The sequence below is a fragment of the Engystomops pustulosus genome, chromosome 9 (assembly GCF_040894005.1).
Source record: "Engystomops pustulosus chromosome 9, aEngPut4.maternal, whole genome shotgun sequence".
NCBI lineage: Eukaryota > Metazoa > Chordata > Amphibia > Anura > Leptodactylidae > Engystomops > Engystomops pustulosus.
In genome coordinates, this window is record NC_092419.1 from 103,861,547 (window position 1) to 103,883,958 (window position 22,412).

General features: G+C 43.4%; 2 protein-coding genes across 3 annotated transcripts in view; one reads left to right on the forward strand and one right to left on the reverse strand.

Moving 5' to 3' along the window:
- The window catches only part of LOC140077707 (lysozyme C, kidney isozyme-like), a 59,174-nt gene extending 57,258 nt beyond the window's left edge, over positions 1–1,916 (reverse strand). The window contains exon 1 of the mRNA XM_072125098.1: positions 1,802–1,916. Within this exon, the coding sequence (XP_071981199.1) occupies positions 1,802–1,901 (100 nt within the window). The 5' untranslated portion in view covers positions 1,902–1,916. The remainder of the gene's footprint in view (positions 1–1,801) is intronic.
- Positions 1,892–19,961, forward strand: LOC140077705 (endonuclease domain-containing 1 protein-like). 2 transcript variants are annotated; one of them, XM_072125096.1, is made up of 2 exons: positions 1,892–2,214; positions 19,359–19,961. In XM_072125096.1, exons 1-2 carry the CDS (start codon positions 1,954–1,956, stop codon positions 19,920–19,922), a joined length of 825 nt encoding a protein of 274 aa, XP_071981197.1. In that variant the 5' UTR covers positions 1,892–1,953; the 3' UTR covers positions 19,923–19,961. The 2 variants fall into 2 exon arrangements, with proteins under 2 accessions (XP_071981197.1, XP_071981196.1); XM_072125095.1 differs by lacking the exon at positions 1,892–2,214 and adding an exon at positions 17,649–18,026.
- Positions 19,962–22,412: the final 2,451 nt, after the last annotated feature.

A 22,412-nucleotide genomic window follows, 5' to 3' on the forward strand; every position in this document is an offset into this window, starting at 1 on the left:
TCACTCTCATTGCTCCTTTCTTTCTCTCGTTCTCTCTTTCCTCACTCATTTCTTCTTCTCTCCTCTCCTTTTCTTTTTTCCTCTTCCCCCCTCCCCCCTCTTTTCCTCCCCTCCTTCTTCTTTTCTCCTCCCCCTCTCACCTTGCTATTCTATTCCATGCCCGTGGTAGGGGTGTTTCCAGTGACCTCACCGGAAACTTGTTCCAGGTACACCACTAGGTGCTATTTAAAGCCTGCATCAAGTATTCCAAGCTAGGTATGAATAAGGACTAGTTGGCTACAGTCCGAAACGCGTTACCGCAAGCTATGTTTTTGTGTCACGTTTTTTGTGTATCCATGCCTGTCTTTCGTGCAATTTGCAAGTTTTTAAAGATTGTTTAATAAACTATTTTTGGATTTTTATACTAAGAAGGAGTCACACACTCTTATGTTGCTGGAGCCCACAGCTTTTGCTTTCTTCGCTTCCATAACTACTATAATACTGCCCCCTATGTACAGGAATATAACTACTATAATACTTCCCCCTATGTACAGGAATATAACTACTATAATACTGCCCCCTATGTACAGGAATATAACTACTATAATACTGCTCCCTATGTACAAGAATATAACTACTATAATACTGCCCCCTATGTACAGGAATATAACTACTATAATACTTCCCCCTATGTACAGGAATATAACTACTATAATACTGCTCCCTATGTACAAGAATATAACTACTATAATACTGCCCCCTATGTACAGGAATATAACTACTATAATACTGCCCCCTATGTACAGGAATATAACTACTATAATACTGCCCCCTATGTACAGGAATATAACTACTATAATACTGCTCCCTATGTACAAGAATATAACTACTATAATACTGCCCCCTATGTACAAGAATATAACTACTATAATACTGCCCCCCTATGTACAAGAATATAACTACTATAATACTGCCCCCTATGTACAGGAATATAACTACTATAATACTGCTCCCTATGTACAAGAATATAACTACTATAATACTGCCCCCTATGTACAGGAATATAACTACTATAATACTGCCCCCCTATGTACAAGAATATAACTACTATAATACTGCCCCCTATGTACAGGAATATAACTACTATAATACTGCCCCCTATGTACAGGAATATAACTACTATAATACTGCCCCTATGTACAAGAATATAACTACTATAATACTGCCCCCTATGTACAGGAATATAACTACTATAATACTTCCCCCTATGTACAGGAATATAACTACTATAATACTGCCCCCTATGTACAGGAATATAACTACTATAATACTGCTCCCTATGTACAAGAATATAACTACTATAATACTGCCCCCTATGTACAGGAATATAACTACTATAATACTGCCCCCCTATGTACAAGAATATAACTACTATAATACTGCCCCCCTATGTACAGGAATATAACTACTATAATACTGCCCCCCTATGTACAAGAATATAACTACTATAATACTTCCCCCTATGTACAGGAATATAACTACTATAATCCTGCCTCCTAGAGGTGAGGTTGTGTGTGGTGAGAGCTCTTGACCCTCCTCATGTCTGGAGCAAGCCCAGGGCGGGGCCACCCTGGGTGGGAAGATTCCCCAAGCGAGGCCCAGGCTTCCAGGCCTAAACCAGGTGAAAACTCAAAGACAACTCTAAAGATGGATGCAAATCCAAAAGTTATCAGTAAGCACGAGAATCAACTGAATTGCAGTAATGTGGAGAATGTTGAAGTGAAGAAAGTGAGTGCAGCAAGCAGAGAAGAAAGTTTCTCACCAGCCCAGCGTGGAGGAGCACAGGTGAAGCAGCAGATTGTCAGACCAGCAGCAGGTGCACAGCCCCCCACTCCTGCACCCAGGCAGAGGAGAACATCCATAGAGAAACAAACCCTGCAAGAAAACCTGCAGCAGAGGGATGTGGTGACCAGCATGGCCGCTCCAGGCCGCACCAGATCTGCTGTGAAGCCACAACATGTCCCTGCAAAGGCCGGTGCAAGCAGCAAGCCTGGAGATGTGACACACAAGGAGACAGGTGGATGCACTCAGCCTGGAGGACTACAGCGACCAGCACGGCAGGTGAAGGAGACAGGTGGATGCACTCAGCCTGGAGCACTACAGCGACCAGCACGGCAGGTGAAGGAGACCACCCGAGCGCCTGAGCTGCAGTTGGCGGAGGAGATCCCGGCACTGGTAAGGAGGATGGGGGAGCTTAGTCACCACAAACAAATGCTGCAAATGCAAATAGACTGCATGTACTCACTAAAAACTGCGCACCCTGAGAGTAGCGCCCTGTATGACTCTAAGCTGCACTCACCGAGCAAAGAGCTGGCGGTGGTGGTGGGAGAGATGGACTGCGTCCTGGAGAAGATGGGGCCGCTGTCTGAGTCCTATAGGAACAAGGAACGCTTTGCCAGACAGAACATAACATCTATGTCCAGACCCTCTGACGCTGCGTCAGTGTCCAGCATGTCCCCTGATGAGAGAGGAGCACGTCCCATACTGCAGGCCCCAAGCTTTGTGTTTCATGAGGACGAGAAGGGAAAACAGCAGCTGCCAAGGTCTGCAGCCGTCCATCAGCAGGAGCATGCACAGGCACCACAAGTCCCAGGAGGCACTACACCGCAGCATGCACAGGCACCACAAGTCCCAGGAGGCACTACACCGCAGCAGGAGCATGCACAGGCACCACAAGTCCCAGGAGGCACTACACCGCAGCATCACAGTGGACATGCACCTATGTGTCCGGGTGATGTGGTGATCCAGGACTGTTCTACTGCTGGAGCAGACAATGGGGACACTGGTGGTCATCATGATGTTCCTGAGGGGTTGGGGGATGGAGGGGACCCTCAATCTGTATGGGATGTGCAGTCACCTGAGGATAGCATAGAGGTGGATGGGGGAAAGGGGGTACAGGACAATGTAAGTGACTTCCCCCCTATAACATCGAGCCCCCCAGTTGAGTCAGGTCCCTCTAGATCAGACCCTCCCCCCAATACCCGGAGTGAACCCCGTCATGAACCTCCCAGAAATGCCTGGAGCCGCGGCGCTCCCTCCTTCACCTCCGGCGCACAATACTCAGGGCAGGCATTTAAGAGGAGGAACGTGGTGCGCTTTAAAAACAGAGGCGCAAAGGAAGATCTCCCAGATAGGAGGTTTGTGGTGCGGGATCTCCTGTGCAGCCAGATGGGGTTAATGCCTGATGATATCCTGGCGGTCATCAACCTTCCAGACAGACAGGGCTATGATGTCAGCTTTAAGCTCATGTCTAGTCTGGATAGGTTCTGGGATAAACTCCCCCGGTTCAGGGACACTGATGGTTGGAGCAAGTTCGTGTTTGTCCCCATAACCGTGGTGGTCAATATAATATTCTGGAACGAGTCAGTTCCCCCTCAGGATGTTCTAGTGTGGCTCAGGCGCCATTGTGATCTGGTGTCTGATCTCACGAAGAACAGAGACGCTGACGGCATCTGGACTGGAGGGTGGAAGGTTCTGGTAAAACTGAGGCAGTACAATAATATGACCCTGCACCTCCCCAACTCCTCCTTTATAGGGAGAGAGAAAGGCGTCTGCTTCTATCCCGGGCAACCAAGAAAGTGCTTCAAGTGCGGTAAGATCGGGCACGTGGCCAATATATGTACAGTGGTGAAGTGTAACCTTTGTGGGGAGGTCGGTCATCTCAGTGCCACCTGTGAGAGGGTGAAATGTAATCTGTGCGGTGAGATGGGCCACCCGCACAAGGATTGCCCGGAGGCCTGGCATAACATCGCCAGGGACTTCTCAGATGATGAGATGGTGCAGGAGGCAGACGCCTTAGAGGAGGAGGCCTTGGTGTCAGGGCAAATTTTGACCAGGCAGGAGGTACAGGGGTCAGGTGATGCTGTACCAGCACCTCAGATGTCGGATGGTGCTCAGGGGAGTTTGGGGGTGGTAATTCAGGAGCAGCCTCAGGCAGCCACCTCTGTAGCTCCTGGTGAATATGAGGAGGTAAAAAAAAACAAGAGAAAGAAAAAAGATAAATCCTCCCGTAAACCAGAGGAAGAGTGCAACTTAGGTCCAAAAACCAGGAAAAAGTCCAGTGGTGATACCGGGGTCATGGTCCTATCTAACAGATATGATGTTCTGTCTGAGTCAGAAGGTGATTATGAGCGCGAGTTACAGCGCATTGATAATGAGTGTGAAGTGGACACAGGAGATCCCCCAACTAAGAAGAAGCCCCCTCCTGTAGAGGCTGCTGAGGAGTCGGACATGGAGACTGGTGGTGTACAGGGAGACTCTGACTCTGACATATGATGATGGGGGTCGCTGCTCTGCTCTTTATCATTGTAATGGCTGGGTTCTCTCTAAAAGTTGCTTCTAGCAACGTCAACAGCATTAAAGTAAGAAGGACCAGACACGCAGTATATGACCACCTGAGATATCTGGACGCTGATGTCATCTTCCTGCAGGAGACCCGTCTGACCACCTTAGGGCACCTCCGTGAGGCTGAGCGTGAGTGGCGGTCTGGTCCTTCTTACTGGTCACTGGCTGTGGAGCCGTACGCCGGGGTCGCCATACTGTTTAACACCACAGACGTGACGGTGCACAGGCTAACGGAGGTCGCTATGGGGAGGTGCCTGGTGCTAGAGGTGACCATCCATGGTAGGCGGCTCCGGCTGATCAACATCTATGGCCCACAGACAGTGACAGAGAGAATCCAGCTGTTCAACGAGGTAAAACAATATCTTTTTACCTCGATCCCTGTAGTATTGGCGGGCGACTTTAATGTTACCATGACATCGGGTGACAGGTCCTCGGGCAGAGCAGTGGTCAGAGACTCCAAAGTCCTACAGAACATCGTATCACAGGCCCATTTATGTGATGTGTTCACCCTGGATGGGAGGAAACCTAAATACACCTACTCCTGTGCTGACAGGAACAGTAGGATAGATATGGTGTTTGTAAGTCCTTCAGAGACTGTTAGTGGGATGAGCGAGAGAGTCGTCCCATATTCTGACCATCTTGTCTTATTGTTTTGTATGGGAGCCAATAACCGCTCGGATATTGGTCGGGGGTTATGGAGGCTTAATTCCAGCATCCTGGATGATGTATATGTCCAGAATTGTATCCACTCCCTTTTTCAGGACCAGCTCCAGAGAGTAGACTTCTATGACAACATATCTGACTGGTGGGAGAACGTCAAGGAGGAGATTCGGTCCCTCTTGAAGAGACTGTCAGTGAAGAAGGGTAAGAGTAAGTACAGCCAGTATCTCAAGCTGCGGAAAGAATTGGAGTCAATGTATTCGGCGGGAGGGGGGGACAAACAAAAGATTGACCGACTGAAGTCTGAAATAAAGCAGTATCAGTACAGCCGCTACACGTCCCTGGTAATAGAAAGAGATTACGGAAAACTGGGCGTCCCTGATCCGTATGAAAATTGCCGGGAACGTGTGGCCAAGAAATCGATCACAGGTCTCACTGACTCCCAGGGAGTTTTACAGGAATCTCGGGAGGGTATCCTGGGGGTGGTGAGATCCTACTATGCTGAGTTATTTCAGAAAAAGGTTTTGGAGAAAGAGAAAATGGCTCAATTCTTGGAGGCAACTCCAGGCCCTGACACTAGTGATTTGAACTTTTCTCCTTTGACAGCGGGAATAACAGAGGAGGAGGATAAAGAGGCCATTGATAAGTTACATCTGAAGAAGGCACCAGGTCCTGATGGGATAACAGCTGAATTTTATAAAAAGTTTAAAGACCTCTTAGCCCCGATCCTTGTGGATGTGTTTACCAATTGTCTAGAAAATCACCTGATGCCTCCATCCATGAGAGTGTCCTCCCTTATTCTGCTGTCCAAAGGGAAAGAGCCGAGTGACATCAAGAACTGGAGGCCGATCGCCCTCTTGAATATCGACAGGAAAATTCTGGCAAAAATTCTATTCTCTAGGTTAGTCTGTTTGTCCCCGGCACTGTTGGCAGGCTCTCAGTACGGCACGGTAAGAGGGCGGAACATCTCTGGAGCAGTCATCTCGATTAGAGAGATGTTTGAGAGATGTAAAGCTCTGAGGTGTGGGAGATATGTTGTAGGTCTGGACCAGGCTAAAGCCTTTGACAGGGTTGATCACGATTATCTATGGGCCACTTTATCAAAGTACGGTATTCCGGGACAATTTATAGATTGGCTCAGGACTTTGTATAGAGAGGCGAAGAGCTTTCCTCTGATCAATGGTTGGCAGGGGGACACTTTTGAAGTAGAGGCAGGGGTGCGACAGGGCTGCCCCCTGAGTCCACTGCTGTATGTGTTTGCCATAGACTTGTTTCTGCGATCACTGCAGCGGTGTGATTTTCAGGGGGTGCCGGTCCCCCATTGCTTGCCTTTGAAGGTAGTTGCCTACGCGGATGATGTGACTGTGGTGATATCTGAACCTCGTGAGGTGGAGATGTTATCTGCAGCCATCAGAAGTTACTCAGAGGCCTCCGGGTCTCTGGTCAACCTTGAGAAGAGTCAAGCTTTCTGGATATTGGATACTGCTCCTGACTTTGATCTGCCACAATTCGCCAAGGCCTCCACCCATATTAAGATCCTTGGGGTTAAATTTGGGAGGGAAGATAATGCCAAACTTAATTGGGAAGAGAAGTTGGAAACCGGAAATGCAAAGGTTCAGCGATGGAAGAACTGGAGGCTGACCTATAGAGAAAGGGTGACTCTGATGAAGACTTACCTGGTCCCTGTCTTCCTCTACGTCTCTGTCGTCTTTCCTTTGCCAGAATCTTTCTCCGCTAGGCTCTTTAGCCTGTTCTTCCAGCTTTTATGGGGGAACAGGTTGAACCCAGTAAAAAGAGGGATCACCTACCTGCAGAGGAGAGAGGGTGGACTGGATATGTTAAATCCAAGGGTTTTCTTTGACTCCATGTTTCTGAAAGTTAATTTTGGTTGCCTGGACTCAAATAATGGTCTCCTGTGGGTAAGTAGTGTCAGGGACTGGATATTGCCTTTTGCAGAGTCTTGGGTGCGAGGCGGCAGTCTCAAGAGGGGTCGGTGGACTCCTGGCTTCCTCCCCCAGTATCTGGAGTATGGTCTCAGGTGTTTGAAAAAGTGGAGAATAGATAAGACATATCTGGAGAGTAAGACCAGGAAAGACCTTTATATGAGTGTCTGTAGATCATTCTATACATTACAGCCAGCTCTGAGGGACTGCACAACGGCCATCCTGCAGGAGAGTCTGAAGTTTCTGAATAGTCCTAGGCTTCCTGCAAAAATATTTGAAATTGCCTGGTTGTCCCTGCATGGGAAGCTCTTTGTTAGGGGCAATTTAAAATTCCTGAGCGTCCCTGACCGTATGTGCCCCCTAGGATGCCACCAAGAGACCATGGAGCATTTTACCACCGAGTGCCCGGGAGGGAGGGGGATATGGCAGGAGGTGTCCCGAAGGCTCAGAATACCACGTCTACAGTCTCTGAGCTACCCAGAGATCATCTATGGGGTAACATCACACATAACGGACATTGACAGGGGGACCATGTACCTCATTATCACCATCATAAAGTATTACCACTGGCACAACAGGACCCGAGTCTCCATCCACAGCGAGTCCTTCCAGCACATGACCGCAGTCACACTTATAATGTCTGAGCTCAGGTGGATCCGATCCATAGAGATTGGGAAAAGTGAGGAGAATAGGAATTTATGGAGGAATTTATGTCTGGACTAGTGCATCGTGTAATTCTGTTTAATCCTTTTCCCTTTAACCAATGATGGACATTTAAGTTACTTATTATACATTTATTTATTAATTTCAATGTATGATTTCTGTTAAATTCTGATTGGAATGTACCATGTATTTTGTTTGTTTATACTAATAAAAATTGCCCCCTATGTACAGGAATATAACTACTATAATACTGCCCCCCTATGTACAAGAATATAACTACTATAATACTGCCCCCTATGTACAGGAATATAACTACTATAATACTGCCTCCTATGTACAGGAATATAACTACTATAATACTGCCCCCTATGTACAGGAATATAACTACTATAATACTGCCCCTTATGTACAAGAATATAACTACTATAATACTGCCCCCTATGTACAGGAATATAACTACTATAATACTGCCCCCTATGTACAAGAATATAACTACTATAATACTGTCCCCTATGTACAGGACTATAACTACTATAATACTGCCTCCTATGTACAAGAATATAACTACTATAATACTGCCCCTATGTACAAGAATATAACTACTATAATACTGCCCCTATGTACAGGAATATAACTACTATAATACTGCTCCCTATGTACAAGAATATAACTACTATAATACTGCCCCCTATGTACAGGAATATAACTACTACAATACTGCCCCCTATGTACAGGGATATAACTATTATAATACTGCCCCTATGTACAAGAATATAACTACTATAATACTGCCCCCTATGTACAGGAATATAACTCCTATAATACTGCTCCCTATGTACAAGAATATAACTACTATAATACTGCCCCCTATGTACAGGAATATAACTACTATAATACTGCCCCCTATGTACAGGAATATAACTACTATAATACTGCCCTCTATGTACAAGAATATAACTTCTATAATACTGCCCCCTATGTACAAGAATATATCTACTATAATACTGCCTCCTATGTACAAGAATATAACTACTATAATACTGCCCTCTATGTACAAGAATATAACTACTATAATACTACCCCCTATGTACAAGAATATAACTACTATAATACTGCCCGCTATGTACAAGAATATAACTACTATAATACTGCCCCCTATGTACAAGAATATAACTACTATAATACTGCCCCCTATGTACAGGAATATAACTACTATAATACTGCCCCCTATGTACAAGAATAAAACTACTATAATACTACCCCATGTACAAGAATATAACTACTATAATACTGCCCCCTATGTACAAGAATATAACTACTATAATACTGCCCCCTATGTACAAGAATATAACTACTATAATACTACCCCATGTACAAGAATATAACTACTATAATACTGCCCCCTATGTACAAGAATATAACTACTATAATACTTCCCCCTATGTACAAGAATATAACTACTATAATACTGCCTCCTATGTACAGGAATATAACTACTATAATACTGCCCGTATGTACAAGTATAGAACTAGAATGCTCCCCTGAGGAAGCCTGTTTCACAGGCGATACGCGTGGGGTCGTTCTACCTCCTCCCTGGCTCTTGGTCATCTGTTATTCCACGGTAATGTTACCCTTTAACTAATCTACCTGCAGTTTTGCTGCCATTATACCACACTGATTATTTGTCAGCTTTCTTTTATTATTATTTTTGTATTCTTTATATGTTAAGCTGTCATTCAGTAGGTACATTCCGTTTGGTCTATTCGTTATCTAGCATTTCAGCCAGGGAGTGTTTGTTCTAACTGTGTCCAGCTGTGTCTGGCTCTTTTAAGTGTTTTTAACTCCTCCTATGTACTGTATATTTAAACATGTTAAATTAATAAAATAAAATATTATTTTTCCATATACACATCGAACTTTTTCTCTTCTTTTTTAGAACTAGAATGCTGTTACAACACACAAGTTCACAACACAGGGAGGGGGAGGGGCTTCCCAGTGCTTTGTTATCAAATGTAATGATCCTTGAGGAGACCTCTCACACATCTATTAGTGGAGGCTAGTGATAAGGTTATCCAAACAAACCAAAGAAGCTTAGTAATAACTATAACATTGTTGTGATGTGATGCCCTGTGGAGGTAGATTTCCCTGTAGCTTACCGCACCCTCTTTCTGGTAGAATGCCATTTTTGTACCTATTTCACCAAAAATGAAGAAACCAAATGCTTCATGAGACCAAAATGTATTGGTGAATTTTATTTGATAGGCCAAGTTCTGACCACAATTAATATCTCAGTACTTACAACTATATGTACATTTAGGGTACAGCTATGGGGTCTACCATAACCCTTAGAAAGAACTAATGAACAATTATACCTCAGAGGATTCCTTTTCAGACTTCTGCTTTACAGAAGAACACACATCCTTAAGACAGGTCTTTGGGGCAGTTCTATGTCTATTTTTGGAGCTTTGGTGCCATCAGATTCATTAAAGTGGCTTTGGCCAGTCAGGATTCAGGGGTGGTGGACCCTCTGTACCACCGCGGGCGATGACATAAGCCGACACCTGGGAGTGGAGTGTATGTGGTACCCGGTTTTCACCAGAGGCCCCCACAAAGTAGGTTGGACTTACTGTGGCGTGGTACCACCAGGTCGCTCCACAGGCATGACTTTGTCCGCGGTGGCGTCCAAGGTGAGGTACAGAGTCGTGAGGCAGAGATGGAGTCTGGGAAAGGCAGGAGGTCAGGACAGGCGGCACGGGATCAGAGTTGGGGACGTAGCGGATGGTCAGGACAGGCAGCACAGGAGCATAGTCAGCAACTGAAAATCACCATAAACGCAGAGGACATAGGGAACAAGCTTTCTCAATGGCAACGAGGCACAAAGATCCGGCAGGGGTCATAGGAAAAGGGACGGCTATTTAACAGGTCAGCAGCCAGCAAGCGCCAATTAGCCCAAGACATGAGTCACAGGGGCACCCGTGAAATGGCCCTTTATTAAATGTTCCTATGGTCTACTTTCTGTCTGCAATTTTTCTTCAAAATGTCCCCAAAAAGTCTCAAAATGCATCAAAAATCCCAACACAAAGGCAACAAAGGGACTGGAGTAACTATGAGAGTTTTTATGGGACTTTTTGCAAAAGTCCCACATCATGAATCTTTGCACGGTATTACAATAGAGGTGCAAATAGTCCTATGAGACTTTATAGCAGTGAAAAGTCCCGAAACACCTCAATGCCACTTATTTGAGACAATCCATGGAAAACCAATGATAAATACAGGCGGTCCCCTACTTAAGAACACCTGACTTACATACGACCCCTAGTTACAAACGGACCTCTGGATTTTGGTAATTTCCTGTACTTTAGTCCTAGGCTACAATAATCAGCTGTAACCATTATCACAGGCGTCTGTAATGAAGATTTAGTGTTATTCCTGGTTCTTATGACAACCCAACATTTTAAAAATCCAATTGTCACAGAGACAAAAAGATTTTTGACTGGGGTTACAATTATAAAATATACAGTTCCGACTTACATACAAACTCAACTTCAGAACAAACCTACAGACCCTATCTTGTATGTAACCCGGGGACTTCCTCTAATCCCCATAAAGTCTATAGAGTCCTTACAGTGTGTAAAATAGCTAATAACTTAATGCTGACTAATCTGATGAGATTCATTTAATGGAATTTTAGGGTATAGTAATGGGTGTAATACTGACCCTAAAAAAGATCAAAGCCAACAGGTGACTACAGTTAATTCTTGTCTTTAAAAAGTCCATTCAGGTATGAATAAAGTTGTCTGTAATGTTCATCAATAGGGGGCATGAGGGAACATCATAGCAGATCTCTTTTCATAAATGAACGCAAGGAAAATATGCAAATAAGGTTTCCAGAATGGGATAAGGAAAATCACGCCTCTTTGAGATACTTTGTTGCTTAAAAAGGAATTCTGGAGCCAATGACACTCCAGAATCCCCTGGTGGAGCATCAATGGCTATAAGTCTCCACAAGCCTGCAAGGCGGCCTTAATGGCAAAGTCTCCATTCTTTACCATATGAATTCTAATAATGTCACGTACAGCTTAGGGAATGCACTTAACCCATTAATGTCATGACCAACTGCTTTTAAAGTTTTCGCTGCAATAGTGGTTTATCAGTCAGGGGCATAACAACAGGGTCAGCAGCCATAATGGCCCAGCCACCCGACACACTAGAGAAGGGAGCATGTGCACCATAGTTTACATATTACTCTGAGCATCGTGTAGCATAATACAGTGGGTACAGAAAGTATTCAGGCCCCTTCAAAATTTTCACTAATTGCTAATTTATCAAACTGGAAAACCAGTTATCTCCTGGATGATAAATAATCAGCCCCTGGTGATAAGTATTCGGCCCCCGGTGATAAGGATTCAGCCCCTGGTGATAAGGATTCAGCCCCTGGTGATGAGTATTCAGCCCCCGGTAATAAGTATTCAGCCCCCGGTAATAAGTATTCAGCCCCTGGTGATAAGGATTCAGCCCCTGGTGATAAGGATTCAGCCCCCGGAGATGAGTATTCAGCACCTGGTGATAAGGATTCAGCCCCTGGTGATAAGGATTCAGCCCCCGGTGATAAGGATTCAGCCCCTGGTGATAAGGATTCAGCCCCCCGGTGATGAGTATTCAGCCCCTGGTGATAAGGATTCAGCCCCTGGTGATAAGGATTCAGCCCCTGGTGATAAGGATTCAGCCCCCGGTGATGAGTATTCAGCCCCTGGTGATGAGTATTCAGCCCCTGGTGATAAGGATTCAGCCCCTGGTGATAAGGATTCAGCCCCTGGTGATAAGGATTCAGCCCCTGGTGATAAGGATTCAGCCCCTGGTGATAAGGATTCAGCCCCTGGTGATAAGGATTCAGCCCCTGGTGATGAGTATTCAGCCCCTGGTGATAAGGATTCAGCCCCTGGTGATAAGGATTCAGCCCCTGGTGATGAGTATTCAGCCCCGGTGATGAGTATTCAGCCCCCGGTGATGAGTATTCAGCCCCCGGTGATGAGTATTCAGCCCCTGGTGATGAGTATTCAGTCCCTGGTGATGAGTATTCAGTCCCTGGTGATGAGTATTCATCCCCTTTGCCAGCTGCTTTCAACCATGCATTTGGGGATCCTCTGCCTCTTCCTTGCAGATCCTCTCCAGTTCCCTCAGGTTGGATGGTGAAGGTTGGTGGAGGCCATTTTCAGGTCTCTCCAGAGGTGCTTCATTGGGTTCAGGTCCGGGCTCTGGCTGGGTCGGTCAGGGCTGCTTCTCTGGAGCTCAGCCACAGTGGTCTTGGGTTTTATCTTTACCTCTCACCGAGGCTCTTCTCCCACATTTTCCTAGTTTGGCTGCACAGCCAGGTTAAATAAGTGTTATGTTCATCCTAAACTTCTTCCATTTAAGGATTATGGAGGCCTCTGTGCTCTTAGGAACCTTGAGTCCTGCAGAAATTAAATCATCACATTTCTTCAGGAGTCCTGCTTCCCTGTGTGTTCTGCATATGTTGTATGCGTGTGCAAAGTGTGTATATACTGTATGTATGTGTGAATATTCTGTATGTGTGTATGTGCTGTATATATATTGTATGTGTGTGTATATACTGTATATGTGTGTATATGCTGTATGTGTATGTATGGTGTGTATATACTGTATATGTGTGTATATGCTGTATGTGTATGCATGGTGTGTATATGCTGTATATGTGTGTATATGCTGTATGTGTATGCATGGTGTCTATATACTGTATATGTGTGTATATGCTGTATGTGTATGCATGGTGTCTATATACTGTATATGTGTGTATATGCTGTATGTGTATGCATGGTGTGTATATACTGTATATGTGTGTATATGCTGTATGTGTATGCATGGTGTGTATATACTGTATATGTGTGTATATGCTGTATGTGTATGAATGGTGTGTATATACTGTATATGTGTGTATATGCTGTATGTGTATGCATGGCGTCTATATACTGTATATGTGTGTATATGCTGTATGTGTATGCATGGCGCCTATATACTGTATATGTGTGTATATGCTGTATGTGTATGCATGGTGTCTATATACTGTATATGCTGTATGTGTATGCATATTGTGTATATAGTGTATATGTGTGTATATGCTGTATGTGTATGCATGGCGTCTATATACTGTATATGTGTGTATATGCTGTATGTGTATGCATGTTGTGTATGTACTGTATATGTGTGTATATGCTGTATGTATATGCATGGTGTCTATATACTGTATATGTGTGTATATGCTGTATGTGTATGCATGGTGTCTATATACTGTATATGTGTGTATATGCTGTATGTGTATGCATGGTGTGTATATACTGTATATGTGTGTATATGCTGTATGTGTATGCATGGTGTCTATATACTGTATATGCTGTATGTGTATGCATGTTGTGTATATAGTGTATATGTGTGTATATGCTGTATGTGTATGCATGGCGTCTATATACTGTATATGTGTGTATATGCTGTATGTGTATGCATGTTGTGTATGTACTGTATATGTGTATATATGCTGTATGTATATGCATGGTGTCTATATACTGTATATGTGTGTATATGCTGTATGTGTATGCATGTTGTGTATGTACTGTATATGTGTATATATGCTGTATGTGTATGCATGGTGTCTATGTACTGTATATGTGTGTATATGCTGTATGTGTATGCATGTTGTGTATGTACTGTATATGTGTATATATGCTGTATGTATATGCATGGTGTCTATATACTGTATATGTGTGTATATGCTGTATGTGTATGCATGGTGTCTATATACTGTATATGTGTGTATATGCTGTATGTGTATGCATGGTGTGTATATACTGTATATGTGTGTATATGCTGTATGTGTATGCACGGCGTGTATATGCTGTATGTTTGTGTATGTTGGTGTCTGAGTGTATACATGTATGTATGTGTGTGTGCATATATATTTTTTAAGGAAAAGGGGGGCCCCATCAGAAGTCTGCTATGGGGCCCTCTTTCTCCAAGTAACGCCTCTGTTAGCAGACTAAGACCAGGAATGTCATATGTAGCTGGCAACGAGTTCCAAAAACATGTGCAATGCTATAGGGCGTTCAACTTACATCCAGCCCGAAACGCGTATGATACTGCGGATGGTGACACATATTTGTCCACTTTGTAACATGTACTAACAAACCATATATAAATTTGGTATCACTGCGTTCGTACAGATCCCAATAATAACAGGGAGGCGTCATCTCGACCACGCGCTGAAAGCCGTACAAAAATTAATCCCATCAGAATGTGGCACAACTGTGTTTTTTGCTAATCCCACCACCTTTGGAATTTTTTTTTCCAGCTTCCCTGTACAGGGCACAGATTATTAAATGGTGCCATAGAAAAATAAAATTTGTCTCGCATACAGCTTTGTTAGCGAAAAAAAAAAAAAAATGTTACCGCTTGTGGAAGGAGAGAATTAAAAAACAGAAACACAAAAAAACTTTTTTTTTAACTATTTGTATGCTGTGATTAGTTATATTTTATATATATTTTATATTATATTTTGGGCAAAAGACAACCAAAAATCACATTTTAATAAAATGCTAAATCTTCTTGTCTTATATTCCTTATGTGCCAAAAATTTTTTTTCATGTTTTCATGACAACCACATCTGTAATATCGCCACATATTTATGTAATATGATGAATTCTGCAAAAAGAAATGTAAAACAAATTGGGGAAAATGGATAATTCTGTGTATCCCGCCCTCTTAAATATGCGATTGGAAAAGTGATTAAAACTTTAATGCTTCAAAGATGGAAAAAGTTAAAGGGCATCTACCACCAGGATGACAGACTGTATGCAAATCAGCCTGAGGGGCTCCAGGCTCCATAGGTTTTAATATAGCCTGGAGCCCCTCATGCTCATCTGCATACAGTCTGTCATCCTGGTGGTAGATGTACTTTAAAGGCCTACAAAAACAGCAATAAAAAAAATAATTGTTTTTTTTTGGGGGGGGGGGGGTGACTCATCCTGCAGGGAAAGAAGCCCTTCTATGGTTGTATCAGCAGAAAATAATGTGGAAATATGGAAAATAAAAAAACATTTTTGAAGGGTGGAAAGGGTGAAGCGGTAAAGTAATGGGAATACCCAAATACAAACTTTTTGACCCTGTATATTTTTTTTTAGGTATGGAGGTCAAAAACAGAGATTACGGAAAGTATCTCCAAACCATGTACACAGATACCTTACTATGACCCCAGGAACCACAAGATGTTGTTCTCTGTATATCAGTACCTTTATAGGGTGAACCTGATGAACCTATTTTGGGAAAAAAAATAATTTAAAATTCCTTGTTCCACAGATTTAAAGGTAGAAACCCATTAACCTTAGAGCAGCTGAGTTACCGGTTAGGTGCACCTCAAGGGACACCACTGATGCTGTACTTGGGTCCATTTCAGACGGTATTGGTTAGGTGGTCCTATGGTATACACCAGTGGTAGCGAACCTATGGCACTGGTGCCAGAGGCAGCCCTCGGAGCCCTTTCTGTGGGCACCCAGGCTATCGCCCCAGCATGAAGTTCAACAGACAGAGATTTAGTCTCGGCTGCAGGGAATAACCTGGGTGCTACCTGTAGAGTAACATCTATTAAGCAACGTTGACCCAAAAACGTATTTAAGAACAAAGGGACGAGAGGAAATAGTAAAAAAAACATCTGAGATGATGATGGGCAGAGTGCAGTCATGAATGGTAAATCAGTCATAGGTCAGGACAAGCAGAGACGTTCATATAGCATGGCAGCACGGTGGCTCAGTGGTGAGCACTACAGCCTTGCAGCACTGGGGACCTGGTTTCAAGTACCAGGGTCAACACCTGCAAAGAGTTTGTATGTTTTCTCCGTGTTTGCGTGGGTTTCCTCCGGGTTCTTCGGTTGCCTCCCACACTCCAAAACATACTAATAGGTTGATTAGATTGTGAGCCCGATAGAGGACAGGGACCAATTTGGCAAGTTCTGTGCAGTGCTGCGGAATCTGTGTGCGCTATATAAATAAAGGAATTATTATTATTATTATTATTATTATTATATGGTAAAACAGGCAAAGGTTAAGAACCCGGCAGAGGAGCCAACTAAGTTTACATCAATGCAAGAAGGGTAAGGAACTAGGAACCTTACTGCTCAGGCACCTTCCTTGGAGAAGGTGCAAATTGTAACCATGGCAGGCTAGGAATCATCTGTACAATCTCTGTCAGACAGTGTTCAGTTTATCTGCAGTGCCAGATACCACCTGAAATCAACGGGAGAAGGACCCTTATGTCTCACCATTGCAGACCAGGTCTGGTGCATGCGCAGGCGTTGCTTTCCATGTGCTTTTGACTTTGGCCTGTTCACTTACCTCAGCTCTGTGCCACCTATACTGACCTCATGTGAATCTCCAAAGTCTACTTTAAGGTTAAAACTGTAGATAGCACCCTTAGGAGTAGCCCACAGATGTAGATCAGCATGGACACCATACATCGGCTAGCCTCCTACATCCAGCTCTGTAGACTGTATAAACGTAGGGCTAGAGCCAACTAGGATCAGTTCATCAGTGAAGGTCCCCAAACCTTCACCAATCTGATGTTAATACTCTATACTAGAACAAAGTACAAAATATGAAAAATGGGGTGTCTTTTTAATTTTGGGGGAAAATTCTCTTCAAGAAAGAATGATTCAAGAAAATGCTGACTTTCTACTGAATCGCTCCGAAGGTGGTCTTCTTCTTCTTCTTCTTGGTCTTAGGACCTATCCTACAAGACATGTGTAGAAGATAAACCTTACTGTAACGTAAGTTTTCTACTCGGACCAAGTTATGTTGTTATTCCAACTGTTTTGAAATATATTTTTGGAACTTGAAGCAGAATGGTGAGAGCTCTCCAGGTGTCCATCGATTCCCGACCTTCAAGAGTCCAATTCTGCTCTGCTGATTTTAGCTCCGCGCATGTACTATACAGAATATATAATGTACAAACATTTACAGAGGTGATTGTGCGAACCACTACCAGATCCTACTCTATAGGCTGGAGCACCCGGATCCTACCACCATGGTCTCCCGCATTTTCGTGGTCTTGGCCCTGACTCATGCAGTCTTGGCCAAAGTGAGTCCAAATTTCAGCGATTGTCGTGGCCAGTTTTATGCCAGCACCCCCCCTGTGGGGTTTGATAGCTTATCCTCTACCCTCACTCCCATCTGTCAGATGTATGAGACCTACAACAATCCTTTCTTTGCATCACTTTATCACAAGAGGAACAAATATCCTTTGTATTCGGCCTATATTCTAGATACCCGACCTGGTGATGTCACAGGAGCCGACCAGACTTTCCGATTGGAGCCACAGGTGAGTTGGATTTCTTCATTCTGGTATATAATCTATAGACATTGTGCTATCTGGGGTTTTATACTGACTCTGAAGACTAGTTTTAAGGTCACATTTGTATAGCTTACTGCAAATTTATGGAACTAGGAAATATGGAATATGCATGTTAGAGTAATAGCATTCAATGAATAGAGCTTTTTTTTAGTTTTGTTTGTGCTTGATAGAGGATGGTTCTGCATTATTTTTTGATCGCTACAGAATTGAAACATTTATACCATATGCTTTGGGTACCGCAATGGGTACGCTGTCACTCCTTAAATGAATGGTATCCTTATGTAATAAAAAAAATATATATGGGGTATCATTATTTGCACTGACACTATCATTGTGCACAGATTACTGTTATTAGAGCTAAATACTGTATCCATCTACAGTATGAGTTTAGGGTACTGCAGTGGGAACGGCTATGACCCATATTTATCAAACTTTAATTTAAACAAAAATTTAGGGTATTGTTATGGATAGGTTATAATGGCTATATGTGTCTTAAATCTTAAAGATAAAGTCTGCATATGACTGCAATAACATACACTATACATTTGGGGCACTAAAATGAGCATCAATACAACCCTTAAAATGAATGAAATTTTCACAAATATATTTAAATTAAACCCACTAAAATGTATAGAAACAAATGTGATTACCATAAGAAGCTCCGATATTATGACTGTGTATGTCAAAGTCTGCACGTGATTGAAAATATTTACACTGTATGTTTTGGGTACCGCAATGGGCACGACTATCACCCCTACAATAAAATATACCATTAGTTTCATAAAGTTTAAAAAAAAGATCGAATGTACTCACATTTGGGTACCATTGGCGCAGATATAGACCCATGATCACTACCTCATCGTAAGTATCTGGCTCATTCATAGGCAGTCCCTGGGTTACGTACAAGATAGGTTCTGTAGGTTTGCTCTTAAGTTGAATTTGTATGTAAGTCAGAACAGGTATATTTTGTTATTTGTATTTTTGTAATTCCAGACAAATTAGTTTTTATTCTGTGTGACAATTGGATTTTCAACAAGATTTCAATTAAGATTTATTACAGACACTGTTAATAACTCCTATAGTTGGTCAATGTTAACTAAATTACTGAGATCATAGTGGTCTGTTTGTAACTAGGAGTAAGTTATCTGTAAGTTGGGTGTTCTTAGGTCAGGGACTTCCTTGTTTAATGAATTTTAAAAGATTTTTTGTAATTTAGTATGATATTACTCCGGTACAAGAACCACGAGATGACTACTAAGTGTAGAACGTTACCCACTGGATGTTCTTCTTCTATTCCAGTTGGTGGACACCAGACTGCCCAGAGAAATGTCTCTCCAACCGGCAACAGAAACGGCAATCCGAAACCTCGGCCTCTCCGGTGCCCCAACCGATCTTATTAAAAACAATCAAGCCATCAACTCTGACTATACCGGAAGCAACTACCACAAAGGGCACCTCAACCCTAATGCTGACCACCCTGATGGTGCAGGACAGAAGGCCACCTACACCCTGACCAACGTGGCCCCAATGTACGGCTCCTTGAACAGTGGAGCCTGGAGAAACAACGAGAAGAGGGTGAGGGACATCGCCGCCACCTGTGGGAGGATGTACGTCATCACCGGCGTCGTGCCTGGCAATAACTGGATTTCAGTAAATGGCGTTCAGAGAATCAATATTCCCAGTCACGTATGGAGCGCCTTCTGCTGCCTGGACAACAACAACCGGCCTGTAAGAGCCGAAGGATCCCTGGCACCTAATAACGCCAACTCAGTCCAGGCCGGCCTCAGCATCGCCAGCCTCCAGAGCCAGCTGAGGTCCCTCATGGGAGTCACTGTCACCCTGTTCAACAACAATTGTAGTTAGGTTGGGCAGGAAATGGTTAATAAATAATGTATCTCTCCATATGGTGACTTGTGAGTTATTACTATGACAACGTCGCAAATATAATCCAACATGGGCATAATGCAACCATTGTGTAATGTACACCGCACCATATATACCATATAAGTATATACACTGTCTACTAACCAGTATACCGTCATATAACATCCCTATAACCAGTATACCGAGACCGTCATATAACATCCCTATAACCAGTATACCGCCAAATAACATCCCTATAACCAGTATACCGTCATATAACACCCCTATAACCAGTATACCGCCAAATAACATCCCTATAACCAGTATACCGTCATATAACATCCCTATAACCAGTATACCGCCATATAACATCCCTGTAACCAGTATACCACCATATAACATCCCTATAACCAGTATACCGCCATATAACATCCCTGTAACCAGTATACCGCCATATAACATCCCTGTAACCAGTATACCGTCATATAACATCCCTATAACCAGTATACCGCCATATAACATCCCTATAATCAGTATACAGCCATATAACATCCCTGTAACCAGTATACCGCCATATAACATCCCTATAATCAGTATACAGCCATATAACATCCCTATAACCAGTATACAGCCATATAACATCCCTGTAACCAGTATACCGCCATATAGCATCCCTGTAACCAGTATACCGCCATATAGCATCCCTGTAACCAGTATACCGCCATATAGCATCCCTGTAACCAGTATACCGCCATATAACATCCCTATAACCAGTATACCGTCATATAACATCCCTATAACCAGTATACCGCCATATAACATCCCTATTACCAGTATACCGTCATATAACATCCCTATAACCAGTATACCGCCATATAACATCCCTATTACCAGTATACCGTCATATAACATCCCTATAACCAATATACCGTCATATAACATCCCTATAACCAGTATACCGCCATATAACATCCCTATAATCAGTATACAGCCATATAACATCCCTATAACCAGTATACAGCCATATAACATCCCTGTAACCAGTATACCGCCATATAGCATCCCTGTAACCAGTATACCGCCATATAGTATCCCTGTAACCAGTATACCGCCATATAGCATCCCTGTAACCAGTATACCGCCATATAACATCCCTATAACCAGTATACTGCCATATAACATCCCTATAACCAGTATACCGCCATATAACATCCCTATAACCAGTATACCGTCATATAACATCCCTATAACCAGTATACCGCCATATAACATCCCTATAACCAGTATACCGCCATATAACATCCCTATAACCAGTATACCGCCATATAACATCCCTATAACCAGTATACCGCCATATAACATCCCTATTACCAGTATACCGCCATATAACATCCCTATAACCAGTATACCGCCATATAACCTCCTTACTTTCTTGAGATCAATCCGATTCAATCCACTGGTGGTTCCATGGAGTAGGGATCACTGGATACTCCTATCCCTGGTTTGAACCTGTGGTGAGAGCCCCCAAGTGCTGCCCAGGACCTGCCATATGGAATGATAATGGCGGCAATGGTTGCACACAATGATGGTGGCTCCACAGGCTGCTGATGTTCAGACCACTGTGTGATCCGGATACAGAATGGAATCTTCATGGAGTTATCTGGGTCATTCATTACAAGAGCTTCAGCCGGAGCACCGTGCACATGGTTAGCTGGAGGTGACCCATCATGGCGTCCTACCTCCTTGTAGTGTTGCCCTTCCCATAGCTCTGTGCTCTCTGCATACAGTGTTAGGCATCATCCCTGGAGCTGTTTATTCATATCTTTGTGTGTGTTGTTAGTAGAGGCAGGACTGTGAAATATGCATTTATATTCCAGGATTTTAGTTTCTCCAATGCACTAGGGGTGCATCCTCACACTGCTGTGCTCTGTGCATATAGGTGCACATTTACTTACCCGTACCGTTGACGCCGCTGATCCGGAATGTCCGGCGAGGATTCGGATCTGCCACGATTCACTAAGATCGTCCGTCCAATTTCTTGCATGTGCCGCTTCCCCCGCTGAGGTCCCCGGAGTTCACCTTCTTCTCCAGATGTATGTGAGTGCTGATCTTGCGACACAATTTGGTTTTTAAGTTCTGTGGTTTGTCCGAATCAGTCGGGTTGTCCAACGTCCACGCCCCCCACGCATGCTATCTGGCGCCGATGCACCACAATTTTGGTGCGCCAAAACTCCGGGGCAATTCAATGCAAAATGGAAAAATTTGAGAAACCCGACAGAAATGCGTCCGACAGACCCTTAGTAAATGTGCCCCATAGTGTTAGATAGTGTCCTTGAAGAAATGCTTAATAATGCCACTGTGTATGTTGTTAGTAGAGGCAGGACTGTGAAATGCTGAACCTATTCTCCCGGATTGTAACTTCTCCAATGCACTGGAGGTGAGCCCTCACACTGCTGTGCTCTGTGCATATAGGGGCACATTTACTAAGGG

Coding starts and splice junctions, on each gene's coding strand:
- LOC140077705 (XM_072125095.1), top strand. CDS start 17,733: ATGGTCTCCCGCATTTTCGTGGTCTTGGCCCTGACTCATGCAGTCTTG. Junction 18,027..19,358: donor CTTTCCGATTGGAGCCACAG/GTGAGTTGGATT, acceptor CTTCTATTCCAG/TTGGTGGACACCAGACTGCC.